This window comes from Micrasema longulum, unplaced genomic scaffold (assembly GCF_059751315.1).
Source record: "Micrasema longulum isolate JH-2025_06_02 unplaced genomic scaffold, ASM5975131v1 h1tg000017l, whole genome shotgun sequence".
NCBI classification, from domain to species: Eukaryota; Metazoa; Arthropoda; class Insecta; order Trichoptera; family Brachycentridae; genus Micrasema; species Micrasema longulum.
The window spans coordinates 797,952-823,695 of NW_028277225.1; the positions used below are offsets into that span (position 1 = coordinate 797,952).

Below are 25,744 nucleotides of genomic sequence, written 5' to 3' on the forward strand. Positions count from 1 at the left end.
CACACATGCATCGAGATTTGTGTGTTATATAAGGCATTATCGAGATTATCACAATCGAAGTAAAAAGATGAGTTCTGAGTTAGTTAAAATATGTAGAATAAATAGACAGCAATAGAACGGCTAAATGGATTTACGATGCTGATGTTGATGGACGCAGAGTTCTAGGAATACAGAAAAAGACATGGCAAGACCGAATTCAGTAAATCCTCGAAGAACAACATGTCAAAAGTAGAAAGATGTATAGGAAGCGAGGTCTGTATGCAAAGCCAGGGTGACGTTGCGTTCTATCCCATTTGCCAACTGCTTTAAGTAAACGGCGTGATGGTTTTATTTGTTTGTAAAAACTTTATCTTATACGTAAGTGGTTAGGAGGTCCTAATATGAAAAAAAGCTTTATCCGCCCCGCGGTCTAATGGAATGTGTGTTTGCCTACCATGCGAGAGGTCTCGGTTTTGATTTCCGACATAGTTGATATGAAATATTGATGAGGTGTTTTTAAATTATCTGGACGTTAATAGTAAAGTACTTGAAGTGTAAGACTGACCATGTTACCTCCGTACGAAAAAAAATGATCGAGATATGCTACATCGGTGTACCGATGCAATGGCCAATGCACTATTAGGTGCGGATAAAATAATGATGTTGATTATAAAAATGTTTATCGAATTTTATCGTTTTCGCTTTGACACAAAATTATATTTTTGAAGCTAGATACGCGTTGTTTTAAATTGCTGAAAAATAAAAATTGTAACCTTAGTAAAACAAAGTTAACATTATTAAGTAGTATGTGTTGATTACTGAATTGATAAATTGGCATGTTTAGATTTTTTTGGATACTTTAATGTTGAAAAATTGCACTGATATTGTTTATCGTAAAAAATATGAACATGTTATTTTATCCTTGCGCTTAGTTAAAATCGTCTTCTCAAATATTTTTAATTTATATATATATATACATGTGTATGAAAATATATTAAAAATATTTGAGAAGAGGACGATTTTAATCCAGCGTTCGTATATTTATATATGATGGAGTAATTAACAACATTATAGAATAATATATTTTCTACCTTTGTCATCCCCGAAAGACGAACCTTTTAACACCATTGACCATTTTAATAATTAACAAAGTATCTTTATTGCATAATGTGTAAATAGGGACTAAGCAATTGTTCCAGAGAATGTGACTTTTAGGGATTGAAGTGTAAATCTCACATGGCAAAAGTAATTCATTAAATATAAGGGTCGGCCGTGCAAATAAAAATATTTAATCCATTACCCGAGTAAGGGCACGAGAAGCTACGGGATTATCGCGGAAGCGATGATTAAACATAAATTATTTATTTATTTACTCTCAAGATTATCCCAAATAAATTTTAAGCCACCAAAGAGATGAAAAACTTGACCAATTCAGGGCGTAAAATGGCGAATACCCGAAATTATTGCTGCCGGCGTTATCATTTTATGGTCACATCATACCATTATGGTTAATATCATTTCTTAATGACCACTTTTATCCCTTTTAAGCCATTATTCTGTTTATTTAGTCTCAACGTTTGCAGGAGCCGCTATAATTCTTATATAAACAGACTTTTTATACCAGGCAAGAAATTAATAGTTTAAATTAAACATGTACTTTGTTTTTGTTAGCGGTAAATTCAATGAGGAAGTACAGTGAATAAACATGTATTTTTATCTGTTTATATTATAAAATCTAAGGAAAAAAAACATTGTAAAAGACTGCTGCGAGACATTGCAGATATTTTATGTTATTAATTGTATTGTCTAGATGTTGTTTAAAGTTGGTTTTTATATAATAACTGTTATTTTTATATTCTTGAATAAGGTATTATGTATGCTTCCATTTTCTACTTTGCTGTATTCCAACTCAACACAGGGCTTTTGGCCTCTTGGTGTTAGGGATACACTATTATTTATTTATAACATGTACCTTTCTGTAAATAAATACATTAAAAAAATGACTGACTATTTTTATTTTCGAGAAACTTACAGTTAAGTGTTCAAAAATACGTATATATTATTATAAAATTTACAAATAAAAAAAAATCTTCCAATTTTACTACTTTTCTAAAGCATTAATTAAAATTTTACTAATTAATTAATTTTTAATTTGATCAATAATCAGTAGGGGTTTAAGCTGACAATTTGATCATTTAAAAATAGTTTTAAATCAGTATGAGAACTTTGTACACATGTAGATTAAATTTCACAGTATTCATTTATTATTGATCAATTTTACAGAAACAAACAGTCAATAACGATATTTAAAATAAGATTAAAAAGATTCGATTTAAAGATAGACCAGCGAAGTTTCTAAATAAAAATCATACATTTTAAATTGTGGTGCAACAAAAGGATGTGTTTATGAGTATTTGAATGAGAGGAAGTGTAGAGGTGTGTATGTGTGTGGGAGTAAGTGTTAAGGTGTGTGTAAGCGTGAGTATTTACGGTCGCATGCCCTATGGCATGGAATGCTCTCCCACCAGAGGTGCGAGGCTGTGAAAGTGAAGTGATGTTTCGGAAAAAACTTAAAACCCACTTGTTCTCTAAATCATTTGAATAAATCCGTAGCATGTGACAACAAAATAAATTATTTTAATTAAATTACAAATTTAAAAGAATCACTATGTAAAGCGCCCTTGAGGTATTTTGTTACGAAAATGGCACTTTATAAGTTATCCATAATAATAATCAGGCTAGCATCCCGTTACCCGGAAATAGGAATATGGTATTTCCATAAGTTTTTTATGACGCAAATTTTCACTTTTAGAATTTTGGGTTCGATTTTAAAGAATCAGTCTAGAGCAGTAGTTCCCTATTCAAACGATAAAATACGGTTTCTTGAATAATAAGAAAGATTGAATCATCTTTTAATCAAAAAACAAAGTTATGGAAAACAATATTTTTATCACATCAAATTTGCGAAGTGGATTTTCCAAAATAGCGACATGAAAACAAATGCCACGAACCGATTGAATTTGCATCAAGAACTAAGATGTGCATTGGCCGAAACTGCAACGAATATTAAACAAATTGTAAGAACTTAGCAATATCAACGGTCCATTTCCTAATATTGCTTCTGGATTTAGTAAAAAAAAATACAAAAAAGGATGTATTTTCTCTAATTAAACTTAGCCTTTTTGGAAGTATTTGTTAATATCTGTATGAGTTACCCGGATATGTATTCTCAGTGTCACCATCTACTACCGTTTTAAGTACGTGCATAAATGAAATCACACATTTCTTATTTGTAAACAATTAGTTATCAAAACATTATATTGACTATTATAATATATTATACGAGACAATGTAAAATCGCTGAGAAACACGAAATAAGTAGACGACCTCCGATTTTCATTGTGAAGTAAAATGAACACTGGACAATATATAAGTGATAAAATCCTCAGTTACAATATATACTTACCATATGCGGTTCATACAGTGAGTTTTATCATCCAGTAACTCAAATATAACGATGCCGCAGTAACTCTCTCTGTTAACCCATTTATTTAACATGTAATAAATACACTTCAACGCACAATATCACTCTCTTTTGTCACCTCCAACTAGGTAGGAGCTCCCACCCGTTCACATGTATTCAAATTCTACATATCTAATCCGGCTGAATTGTAATATTCTAAAAAAGGTTGGAAACCACTGGTCCAATGTAACGTCGTAACTAAATTAAGCACAAAACTGAAGATCTTCCTTATTTTAGATAAAAATCATTCAATGCATATTAGTACTGGTTGCAGTGATTTTTTTACCAAAAATAATGAAATAATAATAAATGATGAAGCAAACAACACCATAACATGTTTTGGAATATTATTTAAAAGTATAGGTGATGGGCATGTATTTGGGTACGCATTATAAAATGCATCTAAAGCGCACTATAAACATGTCAGAGTATAATTTAAATCAAAAAACTTTTTTACTCGTAAACTAACATGAACATATAAAGCAATGCATTATGATATTATACCCCCGAAAGCTTCTAGTGAATTATATTTAAATACACAGTTTGGAGTGGAAAAATATGTTCCCACGTATTAAAAGAGAGACCTTTGAATATTTTTGTTTTCATACTGTAGATGTAGACTCACTAAATGGGTCAGGTATATGTATTCTCGGAGGAAACTGTGCCGGTGAACGAAATATAATATGTATTAGAATGTTGCATCATCATACGTGTTTCCTGTAGAGAAAAACAGTATGAAATATTTTAAGTATTTTTGTGGATAAACACTGAAATATAACAGCTCAATAAATTAATAAGCGAATAAAACATACGAATAATTGTTCACCTAACACATTTTGTGACTAAATCAATCCACGTCTTCTCTGCAGTGGATCATTTGGTATCGATAAATCTTCTTAAGGCTTCTCCGTCGTGTATAATTAAGTCAGGTTTGCGTCCTGTAATTCAGACAAACAGTCAACTGTAGAGATCCAGGAACGCAAAAACCTCATGGCTTGTAAAAACGGCATTCTGTGAAATGATAACATAAACCAACCAGACAAATATTAAGCCCTGAAAACGGCTTAAATGAAATATTCTGATCTGAAAAAATAATACCTCAATGTCTGGGTAAAAACTGAACAAACATATTGTGCTGCCCTTTCCCATCAAAAATAAGAAGTGTAGCTTTTCTAATCCTTGGTTTTGTATTTTTTTTCAGGGTATTAACAACCCTTTACTGTAGTTGAATCGTAGTTTATAATAATTTTGAAATAATCGGTGTTGATTGCATGATCATGCAAAGGTCGTTTGAGATAAGTTATTTTCCAAAACAACGATAGTCATAATTTTAACTGATGCTTCTAATTAAAAAAAAAACAGATCAGAAAATGTTTTTTGTAACTGAATTGAATAAAAAAATAATTATTTGTAAAAAATAATGTAACAGTTCGTGTATGTAATTACGAAAAATGGCAATATCCGACAGAAGCTTTCCATAAAATTTGCCAAACTTAAAGTTATAGGGGCAAATTAGAGTCAAATTCAATCAAAATAGCGGTTTTTGAAATTAAAAATTTTTATGAGTAACTTGTTTACTAACAAAAAAAGTATCTTTTTAGTAAAAAGGATGACTTGCGGTCTTTAAAACGGTTTTCAAGCATGTGATAGGAGTGCTTTCACTGTTCTTAAATAATGTTAGACACGTTACGTCAATTTGAAAAAAAAACGACATCCAATATGAGTATTTTTTAAATCGACCTACTCGTCGGTTGGAAAATTGGTCTAAACTTACGTCGAACTAATTAGTTATTTCAAATAAAATAAACCGCTAATCCTGCGTTAATTCCCAATCCCCCAATAATGCTTTTAAATTGAATACGAATTTCCCTTCGTCACAAATTGGTTGCAGTTAAACCCGAGTTAAACCTGGTTCAGTATTTAGTGTCCGACCATTCGGCTTATAGACTAGATGATAATTTGTCAGCTTGGAATTTGATTAAACTGGTAATAGCTTCATTCATATCACTTGAGTTCAACACAATAATGCAGGAGAACGCAAACGGACTATGAATGTCTAGTACGTCCATTTCTTATACAATGAAAGACAAAACACGTATGGCTACGTGGTTCGTAGCGGGTGATAAAAAACCGATCTAAGTGTTCGAAAATTTAACTATACGTGCTAATCGCTTGTGATAACTGACGCAACATGCGGTTTAATATGTCTGGACAAAAAACAAAATTATTAAAAAAAAAAAAGAATTCTCGTCCTATAATAACTGACTCGGAAGATCTTATAAATTCACTATGACCATTCAATATATTATTCCGCCCGCATATTACACTTACTATTTTTATAAAATACATATTGGTTGCAAATTATGTGGGTATGCATGGGTCAAGTATTGTCACAACTTATACATTATTTTATCCACAACCACTGTTCACTTCCTTCCTTAGTATCCTTCGGTCGCCCGCCACATAAATTCCACATTTATTTAGTTAAATATGTGCCGCATTAAAAACATTGTTTTTACCAACCACCGATTGAAATTGTGGGCATTATATATGGGCATTGCCCATATATGATCCGATAGATCAATACAAAAATTTGCTTTTCACTTCGTCAGTTTGACCCATTCTCGCCATAACATGATAATAAACAATTTTGTAAATTTATGTACATGTTTGTGTTTTTGAAATAAATAAATAAACGGTATTTTGCTTACTATAGCCCTAAGACTTTTGTTATAACCGTCTTTATCTAATAAAGATGTTCAGTTGTTTATTTTTATTTTTTATCTGTGACAGTCAAATACATTTTAATGTATCGTATTTTCAGCGCCTCAATTTTTTTTACGTTTTGTTTTTTTGAAATTACACTGCACGTGCCGTCACAAGTTCTCTTTGTTAAATTCTGCTAATTGGTGAATTGACTTCCCGAAAATTAAAAACACATCACAATATTTTACTGTTGGTTGATTCGGAAGAACCAGTGACATCCTTCAAAGCAGTTTTTTTTATTTAAATCATATTTATTATTTTTATTATACATTTTGTAAAAATAATGCCGTAAAATCAAATGGTTTAACTTTTACCGCGCGTAAAAAAACATTTTTATTTAAAATTATATACATTTTAGATAAAGCCAGTCCAGGTTAACCATAAAATAAAGTTTTTAAAAAAAATGTGTTTTTTACTTTTCGGAAATTAAACCTGTAAATGCCAAGACTACGATATTTTCTACTCTTAAATGTTATCCATCTCAGTTGTTATATGGTATTCAAATTTAAATATGTATATTAATTAAAACGTGTGTTTTTAAAAATGTTTTTCTCAAATGTTTGTAAACATCGCTGGATTTTTTTTCCGTGGAATTTGTGAAGAGAATATGGAATTATTGTGCATTTACAAGGCTAACAACCGGTCATCTTCCATCAGCTGTTTTTTTTGCACTACAATTGACCAGGAAGACCAATTACGGTGAATGTCACATTAAAGATGTTTTATTATTTTTCTACTGTTTTTCTGGAAAGTAATTGTCGTGAACGTTATGTTAGTCTGAGTACAAATTAATATAGAACAAACTTTTGTATGTGTATAAATTTTGATGTATGGGATTATTATTGCGTGGTGTGGGGAGATAGTAAAGTACCCTTAATATATGGACAGTACTTCATATCGTTATGGTTTATAACATGCTTGGTAATAAACGAACCAGCAGAATGCCATAAACAGAGACACGACGATCTGTTTTGGGTATTCATTAAAGATTCATTACATTATTATGTTATTTCAAACGGTTTCTTCCAGTTATTCGGAATTCATAAACAAAATAAATAAATTGTCGTACTATAAATTTGAGACATGTGAACAAATTATTTTAAGCGAATAGGTGAAAATAACAGATAACGATACGAAAATTAATTCTACACCAATAAATCTCAGAAATAAATTACAAGTTTGAAAGACATGTGAAGAAATGGCGACCATGAAGTTATGGTGTTCAAGTTTGACAGGCGCCGTGGCGCAGTCGGTTAGACGGCCAGAAACTAGCGTCGCGGGTTCGATTTTCGCCAGTTGCAAGAAAAGAATCCAAGAAATAATATTTGCTCTATCAGTCTGGGTATTGAGGTGTATTTTCATAACCTTCTTTCATATCCCCTCTTTCCCATCTGCAGACAAGTCTCTAAAATAGAGGCCTAGCGGGTTATTCCTTAAAAAACTGATCCTGAATTCTGGGTTGATTTCTAGCAAAATCTAAACAAATAAATGTAGTTTTTCTTACACCTGCGTATTTTGTGCTGTTTGCAACGCTTTTATGAGGAATTTCAGTGATATGGGATGTTGAGTATAAAGAATGTTTTCTTACACACGGTAAAAAAATATTGCATGTCATAGGAAAATATCACTATTTTGTTACAGTTTTAAATTAATAAGGGTCTATGAAATACTGCAGTGTTAAAAAATTTTTTCACACTTAGTAGAATTTTTTTTAAAATCGTAATTTTAAATTCCCGCGAAAATGTTGATTGCATTTGCCACGCCCCTAAAACGTCACGATTTGGTAAATTTTTAACATAGCTTAAGACCTTTTAAATTTAAATAAAAAAAACTATCCAATTCTGTCATAATTGCAAAGGCCAAAAATGTCGCGTACTTGTAACGACACTCGTTTTTACTGTTTCATTTTTATAATTATGTATGAAAACATTTCTCTACAGAATCTATATTGACTTTGAAAATAAAATATTTTTCATCTATGTAATATTATATCCTCATCCTCATAATTCCCTTTCTGCACCTATTGATGCATCGGGCGCTGCATTGGTACACAAGTTGCAGCGTATTTTGATCATACTTTTTGTTACGTGAAGGTAATATGATCAGTCTCACGCTTCAGTTACCAGTCCAGGGACAAAGAAATATTCTAGTTAGAAAAAAACCCTTTAAATAAATATTTCAAATCAACCATGCCAGGAATCGAGCCCGAGACCTCTTGCATCGTGAGCAATCGCGTTGACCATTACACCACGAGGCCGAGTATATGATATTTATATTATATAATACATTTTACATGTTTTGTCGGTATTTGTAATATGTGATATTTTCCTATTGCACTGTAAAGTTTTTCAAATATGCACGAAAAAAATAATGAAAATGAAGAACTTTGAACAACGTAACTAATTCCCAAAAGTCAACCAATGACAGAGTGTTGTGATAGATTTTCGGTAATACGATACATAAAAATGCTATCCGAAATGTTTGGCTTATTTTAATAGTCTATTAACAAATAAAAAATAGATAAAAAACCTCTATACTTCCTTATTTGGCATTCAGTCTGCTGTCGTGAAGAAAACAAACTAAAAAAATTTTAGTTAAAATGACGTTTAATACACGTTTTCAAATTTGTAAAATATACTATTTTTTTTATTTCCTTTCTGCACGTAATGACGCATGGCGTATACTGATTATTTTTGTTACTCAATTCCCGTGTAAATACACCATTTTGAAATTATATATTTATGTTGACCATGTCAGTTACCAAACCCGAAACCTTTTGCATAGTAGGCTAACACACTGATATTTTGAGTCGGACAACAGATACATAGTTTAATATCGCAATTTTAAGACGAAAACGATTAAACTAAAAAATGAGTTAAAATCATAAAACGCCTTTAATAAACACTATTCATCTTTCTGCATAAAAAAAAACGCAACGTTTGGGTGGAAATAGGACAAAACCGTTACATCGGTCTCTTTATTACTCAGAGAATAAAGATTCCGTGTCAGTACGGAAGCGACGCAATAAGTGTTGTGTTTACATTGCTGTGTGAAGGACGCGACGTAGACAAACATATAGTGACTGAAAGCCGGTTTAGTCGATTTTATTCCGAGACAAATGGCATGTTTACTTTATTTCAAAAAATATTAAAATGGCTAATTTAGCTTTGTGATTTTTTCGTTCCAACTTACCGACAATCGTAGTGACTTGTTTACGTTTATGTCATAACGTGAATAAATAAAAACTTGTGTTTGGTGACCTGATCTAACCTAATAAAAATTTTGTCATTATCTTATATATCAAAGTGCTTTTGTTTTTTTGTCAACAAATACGAGCACCTTAAAATGTTGTTTAAGAATTTAAATAGTTTTTCAAAAATCATGTATTATTACTTGCATTTATGTTTCAATAGAGGTTTAAAATTTGACGGAAATCGTATGTAGTTATGCAGAAAGCAGTCAGCCAAAGAATAGTGAACATGAGATAATAGCACTTTTGTAAAAAGACTGAATAATCAAATCTACACAACAGTTGGAATGTTTTTTACTTTGACAGATGATAAAAAAAGCCTAAATTATTTTTTTTACTATGCAAAAAAATATTTGAGCATGTATTTGACCAGTTTAAATGATTTTTGAAGTCTAGTTGATCACAGAACCAAAGATGTGCATTTTTCAGAATACAGCCAGCCCTAGTAAAACTCTGATGTATGTTGTGTCATTAATGTATTAAATATATTATTTTTCGTTTATATTTGGGTACTTAATTATAAAGAATCACTGAATTCATAAATAATAATAACTCTAAAAGTAATGTTACTTTCTTTATAGTATTTATATAATATTTTTTGTAAGTCTGGCTGGCCACATAACCAAAAATATGAATACTGCAGAAAACAGTCAGATCCAATATTCTTTAGTACTTTATTCAAACTTTGAATATATCAGGTGAAATTCCATATTATAACATATTATTTTGTTAAAGGTGTTATTAAGTAAATTAATTTTTAAAATAAAATACTCCACTTTAGATTAATTTAAAAGCACAAGATTTTATTAATCTTCCCATCGGCATGTATATCGTAAGATTTTCCTAGTGCTGTGAGTTTTTTTGTGCAAATTGAGAAATGCCGTTTTTGTGATCACCATTATTTTCAAAAGGCTATTATTACAGCTTTTTTGTATGAAAGTGGCGTGGCCGTTTTTAGCAGAACGGCACCCGATAGCACTTATATCTATTTTTTTCAAAATTGCTGTCTGGCTGCTTTCTGCATAGATACGTTCAATTTTGGAGCCATTTTCAACGAGTTATAAATTACTCAATATGAGAAAACGGGAATCCAGTTGGGGTCGTAACATTAGCCACAGGATCACAACCCGATTCACGTGTTTAATGAGCATAATATGTTGATGTGTTAGTACCTGTCGGTGAACCAAGTAAACTTACGAATTTTGTTTGTGTTTGTAGGCATTCAAGAATATTTTATTTAAGAATGTTTAGTAACGCACTAATTAGCAAAGTATATTAAAATTTCAATGGACTGTATGTTTTAAAATAAAATTCTGCCATAAACCTAACAGGTTTCTAAAATATTTATAAACATGTAATGAAGTCGTTATAATAATCAAATCGTTAGTTAATGTTCTACAACACGCTTATTTTACTAACTTTAATAAGTACAACTATATATTTCGTTTTATGACCTCGATTTAGGTAAATATTAGTATAAGTTTAGCTTCATTTATATATTTTAATTATAAAATAAACCACAGCACTAAGGTCCTTATCGCTTATACACGAGTAGTCAATATTATTAAAATAAATAACGTTGAATTACGATGGATGTCAATTTCTAATATTTGATAAATCTAGAACATAGTTTAAAATGGTCATCTGAAGATGACAATTAGAAATGTGGAAATGGTCGACGTTAAGATGCGAAGCGAGGTCCTTCTGGATGATGAATTACTTTCGGAAAGGTCCTTTGAGCGAGAATTGTGTCCTCTGGCAGCTTCCGCAAGACCTGTCAAAAACATTACAGAAAAAAATTAATAAAATAATTTTCTTTAAGAAAACTTACGCTTTAACCTTTCATATTATTTTATTTTTGATATATACATAGAAAAAAAGGCAAGCAAAATGAAAATGTTTTATAAAGTTATTAGGAAAATAATAAATTATTCATTATGAAATAAAACAAATATTTAAAGCACTAAATTTTTGATTTAAACGGCCTAAGCCAACAGTTACATGAAGAAACATAAATGCAAGAAACTGAACAAAAATAACATAAAACTTTTTAGCAAAGACAAACAAGGGCAAAACAATAATTGTATACAATATATTTAAAAAAACAAAAGACCTAAAACTTTGAGCTAAACCATGCCAATCCAACTTCATCCCACACTGTTTAGTCGCGAAGAGATCTATGAAAAGCCGGAAGATCTATCCCAAAAAATTCCAAGTCGTGTGATGAATTGACTAATCTACACATTCTGGACATTGGGGCATAAAAACCAAAGTTGCTTTTAGAAGATTTTATAAATAGCAGATTTTGACTTCTGGTGACACGGTTGGGAACATGAAAAGAAATTGATTGCAATAAAGATGGGACATCATTACAAGCAATAAGTATTTTGAAAATGCATATAAGGTCCATCTCAGTTCTACGTCTCTCAAATGAAGACAGATTAAGAGATTGCTCTATTTTAAAATAGGAATAATTACCCCTTTCTAATCCGAGCTACCATGCCACTTTTCTATGAAAACGGTGTTGGACAGACTCGATATGGTCAATATGAGTCCTGTAGAATAGAGACCAAATAGGAGAAGCGTATTCTAGATGGGGTCGAACTAGTGAGCAATAAAGAGTTTTGATGGTATTAATATTTTTGAAGTCCACCGTCACTCTATTGATAAAACCGAGAAGTTTGAGAAATTTGTTTACAATATTATCAATATGTTTACGATAGGAGAGTTTACTATTTAAAGTAATGCCAAGATTCTTTATTTATGGAACCATTGAAAGGAAAGTATTTTTTAGTTTGTAGTTGAATTGTAAAGGTTTTTTACTAATGTAAATTTAATACGCCGACCGGTTGGAGTACTAAAAATTTGAACAGAATTTTGTTTTTTCTGTTGATATTGTTTGTGTTTTATTGCTTAAATTTTTTTGGGTTAGAGCCACATTGAGTATTGATAAATTACGGAAATATAATTATTTATTGTCATTCAATTATAACACCCACTCACCCACCCTCTCACACACTTACACTTACACTCACACTAACATGTATTGTACGAGTATTTCATGTATTTCTGTGGATATCTGTCATTGGTTTTATTCTCTGAATATTTTTTTTACATGTATTACTGTTGATATATATTAATGTTGATAAAAAAAAAAAAAATAAAAAAAATAATATTCTAAATAAATAAAAAAACAGTTAAAAGTCAAGATACAAGGTAAGTAAGAACTGAAAAATAATTAGGTAGATAGGTAGTTGCAAAAAATAAGGGTTTATAAAAATAACAATAAAATTACCGCCCCTTTCGTAACAGGGATAAAAAAAACATTTGGAAAAAAGACGAAACAGCGTGAATACGGTAAAATAAAGAATATTAAAATAATAAAAGAGAGGTCGACTTACATTAACAAAAAGGTTTGGGAGTTTTATGACAAAGAGTTTAATTTTAGACTTTACGAGTTGAGATAAAAGTAAAAACACCTATGGGTACTTATGTATATGTAATGTTACATAGGAACTGTCTTTCCTGGTACAAAAAATAGACCCGTTAGACAAAATAAAATATAAGTAATCAATTATGAATGTTGAGTATATATTCTGTTCTAACATTGCCTGTAACAGGAAAATTTTAAACTTTAAAACAGTTTATGAAAATAAACTGAGAGTGCAAGATCGATTAAAAAAAAACAGACGGTCTTCCTGAGTGATTTCAAAATCACATACAAAAAACACCAAAAAATAAATAAGTTTGCAATTTTTAAATGAATATAACAAATAACTACTAAAATAATGTAATTGTTTAAAAAATTTCTTAAAAAAAAAAAAATAATCAATATTAATCGAGAACAAAATATTTCGGATTGTTTTTATGGGTATTTTTTTGGTAAAAATGTAATTTCATCTCAATAAGACTAATGTGTGAAAATATGTAAATTTACAAATTTGGAATAGCCAGTTACCACTTTAGTCACCTTTGTGACATCGTAGAGACGACATCTTCATTACAAAATTAGTAAGAATTACATCAAAGAAATTAGATTTTATAAAAAAAATAATATGTGTATTTCAATTTAAAATAAAAATACCAGTATCGAAAATGTTGTATTGGCAATAAATTCTGTTAAAAAAAATTAACTTCTATCAAGAATTTTCATTAAAAAACTCAAACGTTTGAGACGATTTTTTATTTTTTTTACTTTAAAAAGTACAAATATTTTCATGTAGTATTTTTTTTCAGTTGATTGATAAGGTCGCTTTTGTGCCGTGCGGTGTAATGGCTAAGACTTGGATTAAATATTTAGTGTATTAACATTAATAAACGAAACAGGGGTTTTTTCTCAAACTAAGGTATTAATAATGATTTTTTAAATCGAATTTCTTGCTCTGATCTTGGGCAAAGTAAATCATTGACCAAATAAAGTTATTTCCTTTGGATGTTTGAAAATCTTTGATCATTTTAAACAAAAATAAATGTAACCGATATATGCATCTAAATGATTTCTGAAAAAATTATATTATGCATAAAATATAAAATGAATAAATGTTTTATAAATAATAAATAAATATTATTAAATGAGTGTTAAACTCACCTCCAAAAATGTTGACATGATTATCGTTCGACCCGTGAGGAAGATTCGGGTATATTTTTATTTCTGCAATAAAAAAATACAGAAATTATGATGGCTTTAAGTAATTTTCATAAATGCGTTCAGTTAAATTGTATTCTCACTAAGGTTAGCAACATTTACGTTAAAACATTGACACATTTTTGTGAAATATAAAATTAAATGTGGATAAACCACGTGCCAAGGTGAACGTTAAACAAAATATTAAGTGCGTATAATAAAATGCATTCTAAAACATCGATTCTGTATTTACATAGGTAATAAAATACTGTTTTTTTGCGATTAAAAGTTTTATCACAAAAGTCTTTATTTGTATGGTAAGTGCTTGACTTAATAAAAAGATACGCCTTTGTGTCTCACAAGTCGAATGATAAAAATGTTTTTTTGATAATATTACAAAGTAATATGTTGCATACATATTATACAAACCAATATATAATAGAAAGAAAAACAATCTAAATACTTTCACAAATACAAATAATAAACTGGTACAAATATATTAACTTTTTAATTTAAATACGAATGAACAATGTTTCAATACCATATCCTCGATAAAAAATCAAAACCAATTACTTTTCATAATGTAATGTGTCATTATTTAAATTAATTTATTGATTGTCATTAATTTCGTATGTTGTTGCTTCTTATTTGTCTTTTTTTAATCTCCTCAAAATATACATATATAAAAATAAAACAAAATAAATGTTTGTTTGCATTTGAGCGTGTTTTTTATTCTAATTTATTGAAATTCTTCCTTTTAATTACTTTTAGTATATTTTTCAGTTTTTAATAGAAATTTCACATTTTTTAAAAGCCGACTGATACTTTTAACATAATTTTTTTACCGGTTGTTTTGGTGACATTAAATTTTGATTTTTCCTGTGATCACTTTAAGCATATTTTTAATGATTTCAATTTTAATTTAATCTTTTCAGTTGTGTTTTTTTCCCTTATAATATTATTGTACTTGAAAATTTAATAATTCAATCGATAAACATATCGTGCAATATAATATTGGAAACCCAGCTGGTCCATAAGAATTAAGTATAATTTTTAATAGTAGTATACTATATTATTGTACGGCATGTTTCGGTCAAATAAAAGAAAATAAAAAAAAATAAAAAAAATGTGCATTTAGTTTCTTGTACGTCCGTCCATAAATACACGATGGTTAGTCTAAATCGGCCATTTTAAAAAAACTCTGAAAAAAATATTAATACTCGTAATTTAAAGTATATAAATAAAATAATGCCTGGTTCTTTTTGTGGTACTTGCTCATTTGACTGTTGAAATATGATAATACTATAGCATCATAATAATTGTAGAGTTCTTCTCAATTTTTTTTTCAATTAATTTCATACAGTACTGAAGTTTACGGTATATCTAGTTTAAAATCTTAAAAATACATGTATGGTCATTCATAACTAAAAACAGCCAAATTTAGCGTTACGACAGTGTTCTTCTGGGGGTGCAATTTTTTTACGTATATGAGTAACATAAAAATTAAGTATGTAGGTTTTACTGTTTTTGATCCGGAGATAATAATAAATAAATAATAAACGACATTCTCAATATTCAGTTGCATTATTTTGTTTAAATTAATCTAATAATAAAATAATAAACTAGTTATTTTTTCAACTAATTTTATTTAATAATTGTGTGGGTGCATCGAACTATAAAAAAATCAATTTATAAACTATAAATACCTTAATTTACATAAGTATTTGTGTAAAATAAAATATATAAAAAAATAAATATGATATGTACACTTGCAATAAAAATAAAATTTAAGACACATAAAAGCAAATGAGTAAAAAGTATCTCACCGTAAAGGCGAAGAGTCCCCTCGGATTTCCCAAGGGAGTTAGTAGACACGCAGTTGTATGTGCCAATATCAGATCTGGAGAACTTTTTGATGACGAGCCACATGAACACCTTGTATGATGATCGTTCTTCCTTGATGGAATATTTCGGCCTGCAACAAAATAAAACTATTTTATAAAAAAATGTATTTATATCACCCTTTGAATTTTTAATACAGTTTTTGAAAAATATTCAAATGTTATTTTAACATAAATATACTAAACAATATTATTATTATTCTCATTTTAACCTTTAAAACATGTTTCTATCAAGTGAATACTCAAACACATGTTTCAATAATTTGTCTCACTCTGTTCCATTGAAATATTTCATATAATATTTTTTTCAACTTATTTTTAAATGTACCTACACTTAAGATTAAATTTAGTGTTATATAAATTACCCTTACACTGTATAATATTCACCAGTCTGAAGATGCCCATTAGAGGGTGAAAGCACTAATTGGTCAAAATAAATAAGTGGAAGTGTACCAAGTTTTTTAAAAATTAATAACTTGTATGTAAATATAAGTTATTGCATCATCAAGTGAACACTCAATTAAAACAGTCGGTAGTCAGATGACAGAAAGAACCATTAGTATTTTTTTCAGTTTTTAAGTTTTCAACAGTTTTAGTAAACATTCCTGTTAAAACGAATATAAAACAAAAACGAAAATATAAAAAAGGTATGTTTTTATTATAAACTGGATAAAACATTACATAATTTTAAAATTTAGATTAAATCAATGTGAAAATTCGGCTTTCCTGAATACTTTTTAAAACACATATGATCCCATCTGCATTTTGACTACTACAGTATCCTAAAAAAACATAGATGAACGCTTATTAAAATTTATTTTAAATTTATGAACCTTAAAAAGCACCCATAAATTGGAAATTGCGATAACATTATTACATACGTATATGTATGGAGAGGAGGGTTTGACTCAATTTGACAAAATAGAGATCTTCAAATCATGGTTGTACGAAAAAATACAGCGAATCTCATTCACTGACCGTATCTCCAGAAAAGCGGTTTAAAGAGCCGTGAATAAAAATATGAAGTTACTGACCACTGTCAAAAGAAGATAAACTTCATTCTTTGGCAACAAATTTCGCAATGAGAAGCATGCCTTTCCCAACTTATTGTTGAAGGAAAGATAAAATGCAGGCAAAGTATGGTTCGAAGCATCATGGCTCAAATAATCTAAGTCTGTAGTTTTGTGTGCCGGATGGAGCAGCGCTGATTAGACTGGCCCAGGATCGTGAGAGTTCACGACGATGATCGTCAACATCCAGTACATGCGGCAAATAAAGAAGAACAATGAACGTACAAAAATATTTATTTGCACCTGCTTAAATGCTGTTTTTGAAAAAAAAAAACAGTTTTAAATCGAATTCCAGAACGGCTCTATATTTTTATGGTCTGATTGTCAGGCAAAGTTTAAGCTGATTGAATAGAAGATTAATAATAGTAATATTAAATTTGCGTCAATTGGGAATTCAAAATTTGATTGACAGAATTGATTGAAAACTCTTCGCCAATTTAAAGTTCCAAACACACATTTCTAATGAAATAATTAGTTGATTATTCATTATTTATTGGACCCTAATAATTTTGTTTAAATTTAACCTTCGTAACCGAGCAAATTTTGAATATTCAACTTTTCCAATAAATTATTTCCTCAAATTTTGATTAAATATTTTTATTCCCTTTAAAGCGATATCTCAAATTCAGGCTTTAATTTTTGATTTGGCGTAAAACTTGGATATTAATTAGCAATCACATTTTCCATTTAACGAGTTGGATTACCCTTTAGAAAATGGCTTTCCACCGCAACCCCTTGGCGGATTACTCGACACAGGACGCTCGGCAGCTAAAGGGTTTTCAACAAGTGATTATCCTTTTTGTGTGTGGATATCGCGTGACTCCATCTAGCCTCACAAATCGACGGTTTTGCTGATATTAGGGCAGAAATACTAAAGGGTTGTTCAGTTTACATACGCACTACACATTCATTCAACGCCTAAAAAACATTTATTCTTATTTTACACGACTTTTTTTTATTACTTCAACAGAGATTGAGAATATTTATATGAAGGTCAAGGCATCTACAAGTATGTAGTTGGCTGAGTAAGTGGCCATTTTAGGCACTGCAACAATTCACCATTTCGTCTATATTCGAAAATCCATATTTCTTCAATTATTTTTCCGTCTGTTGATTTTAATGAAGTTAAAAAACTAAAACCTTTGTTGATAAGGTGAGATTGATCTGACTGAATCATTTATTTTTATATATTTTTTCCAATTTTTCAAACTTTTTTTTTACTACTTTACCAGTTTAATTAACAATATTTTACGTTTGTACAAATATCTGTTAATCTTAATTACTTTCTGGTGGGTGAAATCCAATCTTTAAATACAGACACTTTAACTGCATTTCATCATAATCATGCAATTTTTGCAACTAATGGTGAATAAAGCACTGTATTGAAATACAAATCGCGGCGTATTTTGATTATTTTGCAACGTGAAGCTAAGATGGTCAGTTTTACGTTTCGAATGGCAGTTTAGGGACCATGAAGTGTTTTATTGTAAAAACACCATTTATTCTTACATAAATAAAAACAGATTAAAAACAACAAAAAAATATTCACATTCTTTCGCGTGAAACCGCTAACTTACTTAAACCATGAATTATTGCAGATCTACATAGTAAATTCATATGTCTTGAATTTTCTTATTTAAGCTAAACCGTTTTTACACAGACACATTACATTTTGCGTCCAGAGTGCCACAAGTCTACATGCGTCAAACTGAGAAAAAACGATTTTATAGATTTTAAGTTTCGCATTTTCTGACCATAAATCAATATAAAACACCTATTTTTTTAATTTTAATTTTTTTTAGTTTTTTTAACAAACATTCAACAACAACGATTTAATGTATTTATACCAGAAAACAGCCAGCCTTAGAAAAGTGAAACTAAGATAAAAGCGCTAATGTGAAAATAGTAAATAATGAAATTTACGCAATAGTAAGAATGTTTTTTACTTTAACGAATGATAAATGGTTTATACATTCCATTTTTAATAATGCAAAAAAAAAATATTGTGTATCTGACTAGTTACATTGTTCTTTTTATTTTATGGTTCAGTTGACCATACAACCTAAGATGTGCATTTTGCAGAAAATTGCCAGTCCAAATAAAACTCTGTGTAATTTCATAATATTTCAAAGGAGTTATGGTAATATTTTTGAGTCTGTCTCCTCACAAAACCTAAAATATGCATTTTGCAGAAAACCAACAGATCTAATATTGAATGATACCTCGTTCAAACATTGAATGCATGAAATGACATTTTGTATTAAAACATATTGTTTTATTACAGATGTTTTTAATTGTTGACTTTATGAAATTAAAATGGTTATGTATTTATCTACTTTAATTTATTTAATTGAACAACATTTCTGGAAGCATGAATCTTGCCATTAGCATCAAAACCGTATGATTTTTCTAATGCTGTGGGTGTTTTCTGAAAATTGATAAATGCAGTATGATACAGTGTACAACATTACGAATGATTTGATTTATTTTATTTGATTTATTTTTGCACCACAACAGGCGAGGAGGCCTAATTACAGTGGTGAATTACATCACAGAATACCAAGGCTTGAGAAAAAATACATTTTAATTTTTGTGTTCTCACCGGGAATCGAACCCGGAACCTCCCGGGCGTGAGTCAAGCGTCTTGACCACTGCACTACGGAGGCCATTGATGATATCAAACCTCATACTCAAAACATGTTATTTTTACTTAGAGCAACCTTGACGGGGGCACGATTCATCATCAAGTTTTTCCACTTCATTCATCAAAATCAGGAGTTGTTTTCGCATGTCTGCGTTCTTTCTCACAATGCAAATGTCTTTACACTTCGAAACTAGCTTTTGGCGAATAAAATCCGAATGAGGCAAAAGAAGAGTAAACCGATTGATATTCAATGTGATGCAGGAGTCAACAGAAATTTGATTCGTATGTAGCCGAATTACGAGCAAATACGATTTTAATAGGACGATAGTGAGTTGTATGGCATTTCGACGAACTTGCGAATCGAATTTGTCGTGCTCCTGGGAATTCGCCACAAAAAAATGAGTTTCAGAAATAGAAAATAGAGATATGAGAAACATATGCGGTATACCTATTGAAACGAATGTCAAAGACATTTACAAACTTACTGATATTCTCCCTTTTTTGCTATACCGTATGATGAAATCGCAAAAACGGTGCTTAAAATCGTTAAAAAAACTCTTTCACTAATATTAGCATTATTTCAATCGTGACGTCCACTATATTCCTTAAAATGTAGCATAATTAGAATGACAGTTGTCAGAAAAAGTGACGACATAACTTTGTAGTAACGTCAGAGGAGTTATTTATATTGACACACGAAAAATCATTTGTATCTGGCGTGTTAATTTATTTTTTTATTACAATGCTTGAAATATAAAACAACATAATTTTATAAAATCAGCTTTGAAACTAAAAAAAACTAAAATAAACCTAATTATTAACGACGTTCTTACAAGGTTACATCATTTTGCAAAAAAGTTTGAGATGGGACAAATTGATCGAATAAAAAAATTATTCGTTTGATGTTGTTAGTAAAAAAAAAGTATAAATGTCTCATTTTTTGGTGAACAATTATGTTAAACACACTAAAGTAGAATTGTTAATTCGTTTTTTATATCAATTTTTGGAATCAGAGTTTTATGATTGCATAAAATAACTGATAAATCGATTTGATCGAAGTGATCAGTAATTTCCCATCACTAATGAAATTACCTTGACAGCTGTCATTCCAATCAAGCTATATTTTAAGGACTATAGTGTATTACGCGACTAAGTCATAATATTCTCAAACCTGGATCACGCATGACAAAATGTGGTCTAAGGCAGTGGTCCCTAACCTTTGTATCGCCGCGGACCGGTCAACGTTTATTAATTTTACCGTAGCCCGCTGAGGGGGGCGCGTTGGTTGTTTACATTTTCGACTGTTTTGATTTTAAAAAAATAATTTTACTCTGTTAAAACATGTCTTCAAAATAAAACAGTCACACAAAAAAAATAGGTGGTTTGACATTTTAACTCACTAAAACGCTAAAGCAATGAGAACCCTGAGCTTGTTTCTTAACAATAAAACCAATTTCCATCTGGGGGTAATAGATGACAATGACACCCGAAGTGCGTTGCTTGTGCCGGTTTATTCCTATGTTTTGTTTTGGTTGCTGTCACTACAGAAACCCTTCACATGGACAGGATGTCGGAAGTGACAATAAGGATTTAAGTGATGTGGTGGCAATATAAGGGCATTCCACTTCGACTTTAATTCAGAACACTGGAAGAATTGTTGTCTCAAACGTAGTTTTAATGCCGTTGTCATTTGCAATCTCCAGCAGTTGATCTTTTTCTTACCACAAATATGCCAAATTTGTCTGGTTTGTTAAAAAATGGATCGCAAATCTGTTCCTTACCACTATGTTGGTCTTTTGTGGTTGAGAATTAGCACTCGAACTCTTTTCAAAGTAAATCCAGGTGATCCTACACCAACTGGGACAATGAATGCTCAAGTTCTTGTTCTCTCTCTTTTTTTATTGTTTTCTGACAATAATTATTTATTTTTTAACTAATTGTGTTCAATTTTATTACGTTATTTTGATGTTTAAGCAGGGCCTTTGACGGCCCGGTATTATTTGATCCACGGACCAGTACCGGTCCACGGCCCGGAGGTTTGGGGCTACTGGTCTAATGGATCTGCTGTACCTTGCTTGTAGTGAGTACAACAGGCTACCGAAATTCTATAGAATATAAAAAAATGACAATGTATATTTTAAAAATTACTACTTGAGGAGGCACGCGGAAGGAAAAATTAAGTTATATTTTTTTATTGTTTATTTATTTATTCAGACTTTTCTTATAAAAACTACAATTTATGTTTTTCTTGTATATCAAATATTTTTTTTTATTATATGTAAAGGTTTATTATCATAATATTAGAAATAAAACAGTTATTTGATTCTGCTGAACACTTTATTTTATTTTTACAAATTTAAAAACTAAAATTTCGTGACAATTGTTTCGCCTTGTTAGGGCATTTTTAAACGAATGTGAAAATAAGAAGGATTGAATGTCCTTATATTGTTTTATAATTCAAGGTTATTAAGTAAAGAATAAAAATGATCATATGAACTATATCATGTACATTAATCATAATTGTGGGACGTATAGTTAAAAATTAAATGAGCGAGGTTGAAAGTTTAGGCGCCGATAAAAACGAATCCACATAGGTCAGACTGAAAGTACATAACATACAAAAGTTTTTATATTAAGATACGTTTCAACAATAATTTGAAATTTTTACCAAATAATACAAAATTGGTTTATCTCGTATACATACTCGTATTTTCACAACTTTATTCATAATACTCTTTATAATTGAATTAAATAAAGTTCAAAAAATACTCCAATGCCTTAGTTCATTGTAAATTAGTACATTTTATAATTTGCTCTCCAACAAAGAATTTAATTCTCGTGAATGCGGGAAAGACCAAATTTTCTGGCTGTTAATCGGAAAAGTTTTTGTGGAAGAAAATGAAATTATAATAAACATCTCTAAGTTTTCCTCGACATCGTAGAACATACTAACCGGGAATGTCCTCTATAACTCTATACAAAGAATAAAAACTAGAGACATTTAAAATCATCCACCTCGTATTAATGTATTTAACTATATTAAGATTTTCAATAGTGTTTCATTACTTAATCAATGTTCGCTCCCTAAGTGGAGCATATGGTATCTACAAAATCCCTTCGTCTCCATCAAAAGTCTGTCTGTTTGTCAGTTCACTCCCGTGTGTCTTTCCAAATCAGATCTGCGACCACTCCTCTATCTCCTATACACTAGAGATATGGAAAAAATCAAAGAATTTGGATTGTGGTCTCACTGCTATGCAGATGATACACAGATTTACTTTTATTGCACACCAGGCAAGAGATGTGAGCTTGTTAATTTGATTGATGGATTTATTGAAAAAATAGTTAACTGGATGGCTAAAAACAGATTAACGTTAAACCCAACAAAATCGGAACTATGGGTGGCTTCAGCCAGACGGCAGAATTTAATTCAACAACAGGCACTACCTAATGTAGGGAGTACAGCTTTAGCTTTTGTATTATAAGATGCGGCGTCTGCTAATCCTAGCCGCACTTTCATCTATTTTTTAAACTTGCCATTTTCCTGTACGTTGACTCATTTTCATCATGCATAATGTTTCATATGGTTTATATTGTACATATAGTTGGATTATTTACATAGCGCCGTTTTTGTGAAAATCATCCCAAGGTCGCTGTACAATAAATAAATATCCCAGCCCGCCTTGCAGCTGCAGAGCGCATGGACGGTTGGGATTCTAGTTCCTCGTTTCCAATTAAGATCAATTTATTTAAAGGAAATGAGAGCTTGATTACAGCACGTCTTGCAGCTACAAAGCTCATAGGCTTTAAGAAATCTAGCCCTTATAAATATGTTTTTAAAATTTACAAAAAAAAATTGCGTAGTAAGAAAATAATAAAAAAGTAAAAAGGAGTAAGATTACAATACGTCTTGCAGCTACTAAGCGCATGGATGGTTGAAATTCTAGACCCCATTTAAAAAAAATTAAGTATTTTATGGTTGATAACATTTAAATATAGAAGCTAGATTACCAATTGTTGGCGTCGTGCAGCTACAAAGTGCATGGACGAGTGGAATTCTAGCGAGTTAATTTAAAATTATTAAATTTACTAAAAATCAACATAAAGGTAGAGCAAAGTAGTATATTTGTCAAGGGCTCATGCCAAGAAGTAAGAGATAAAAAACTCAACAAATAAAACACTGTTTAACATTATGGTTAATAAAATAAAGATAGATGTCCGATTAACCTTTTGAGATAATAGATAGATACCGCCGGCATGTGGCCTACTGGTTGCTTGATAATTTCTGGAAGATGGTTGATACACAAAAAGATTATGTCTATTGTTACAACGACTTGGTGTTTATTTTGGTCCGTATTGTTTCGTTTTATAAGACGCAACATTCCTGTTCAATGAATTTTTTTACATTAATTTTAGACGAACGCGCGAACGAGTATGAGAGGTTTGATTTATCATTTTGTATGTTATTAGAGATGGTCGGTATTTAAAATATCATGTATTTATCAGCAAAGTTTACTTTTAGAAGCTTTGTTGTAATGACTTGTAAAACCTGGATTCTACCCCTTTGGGAGTTATCGGTATTAAAATTCTACAACAGATACGAAAAATATTTTATAGAAGGTTATATAAGTATTATTGGCATTGACACTATATATTTACCATTCTGCCTATTTTGAAAATTAATATTCCTTAAATTCTTCCATCTGTTTATTATTGTAAAGTTAGAGAACTGAACCTTTTATTGAAAGTGGTGACATTTTGACTGAATTATTTCACCTACATACTAGGCAAGGCGGTGAAAATATTTTTCAATTAGTATACTTCTTGGATCAGCTGGTTAAGAATCAATAATATCAAAAATATAATAACATCAATATAATAATAATTTCCAAGGGGGTTGAATACAGTTTAAGCTTACAGAAATTTTAGTAGACTCTAAATATTGTTGATTTAATAATTAAAACATTTTCAGGAGTTGCCTAGTATGAACAAAAAGTTCAGCTCTGAACTTTACAAAGATCAAGAGATGAAAACATTAAGGAAATATAAATCTTTAAACATGGACAGAATGGTGAATTTTTACAAAGCGTAAAGTAGCCGCTTAAACCAGCCAATGACAGGTCTTAAGCCCTGTCAATGTCTATACATCTGTATTATCTTTAATAAAAGCATTTGATACAGTAAATCATAGAATTTTAATAAGTAAATTACGTAAAATAGCCAGAAAAAATTTATGCTTGTGGTTTTTTGAAAGTTACTTAGCAAAAATACTGCAATGTACCAGGATCGGAATTAATATTAGTAATACTAAGACTGTTATACACGGAGTCCCATAAGGAACGGTTCTTGGCCCTTTGTTGTTTCTTATATTACTACTACTTTTAAAAAAACAAGCACTATCCTGGATTCAAACTAAATATATGAACTCTTTTTTCTATGATATATTTTGTTACCCTTTGATATTAAGGAATATTTTTATGTTTTTTAATTATTTTTTTTCCTTTTTTAATTACAAAAAAAATACCACATAATTTTTTACAAAATGTTTTTTTTTTCTTTCTTATGTTAACAAAAATATTATAACTGTCTATTTATTATAAGAGCAAAAATTTATCAACATATTCTTGTATACCTACGAACAGGCCATGCCTTTGTGGGATTTTTTGTTTACTATTTTTACTATTAATATGTATTTCATTGCTCTGTTATTATATTTTACTTTTTTAATACTCGGTTTTATCTCTTATGTATATTGTAAAAAAAAATAAAAAAAGGTTCCTCATGCTTTTTCTAAATATTTTTTTTTCAAACATTAATTTATAGAAATGTTATTTTTTTAACACCTAGCATACAACTTTTAACAATTTATTCCCATTAAAAACTCTGGACCCACGACATAAGCTCCGATTTAGTATAAAAAAAATATTTTTTGTTACCACAAAATTCCAAACAAAAACAATGCCGATGGTTGCAAAACAAATGCAGAT

The 25,744-nt window shown here is 30.1% G+C and overlaps 1 protein-coding gene across 1 annotated transcript in view; it reads right to left on the reverse strand.

Moving 5' to 3' along the window:
* Window positions 1-11,158: 11,158 nt before the first annotated feature.
* The window catches only part of LOC148285651 (lachesin-like), a gene marked incomplete at its 5' end in the record, with an annotated part of 84,185 nt that continues 69,599 nt past the window's right edge, over window positions 11,159-25,744 (reverse strand). The window contains 3 exons of the mRNA XM_088242434.1: window positions 11,159-11,292; window positions 14,107-14,169; window positions 15,969-16,117. Of these exons, the coding sequence (XP_088098560.1) occupies window positions 11,159-11,292; window positions 14,107-14,169; window positions 15,969-16,117 (346 nt within the window). The remainder of the gene's footprint in view (window positions 11,293-14,106; window positions 14,170-15,968; window positions 16,118-25,744) is intronic.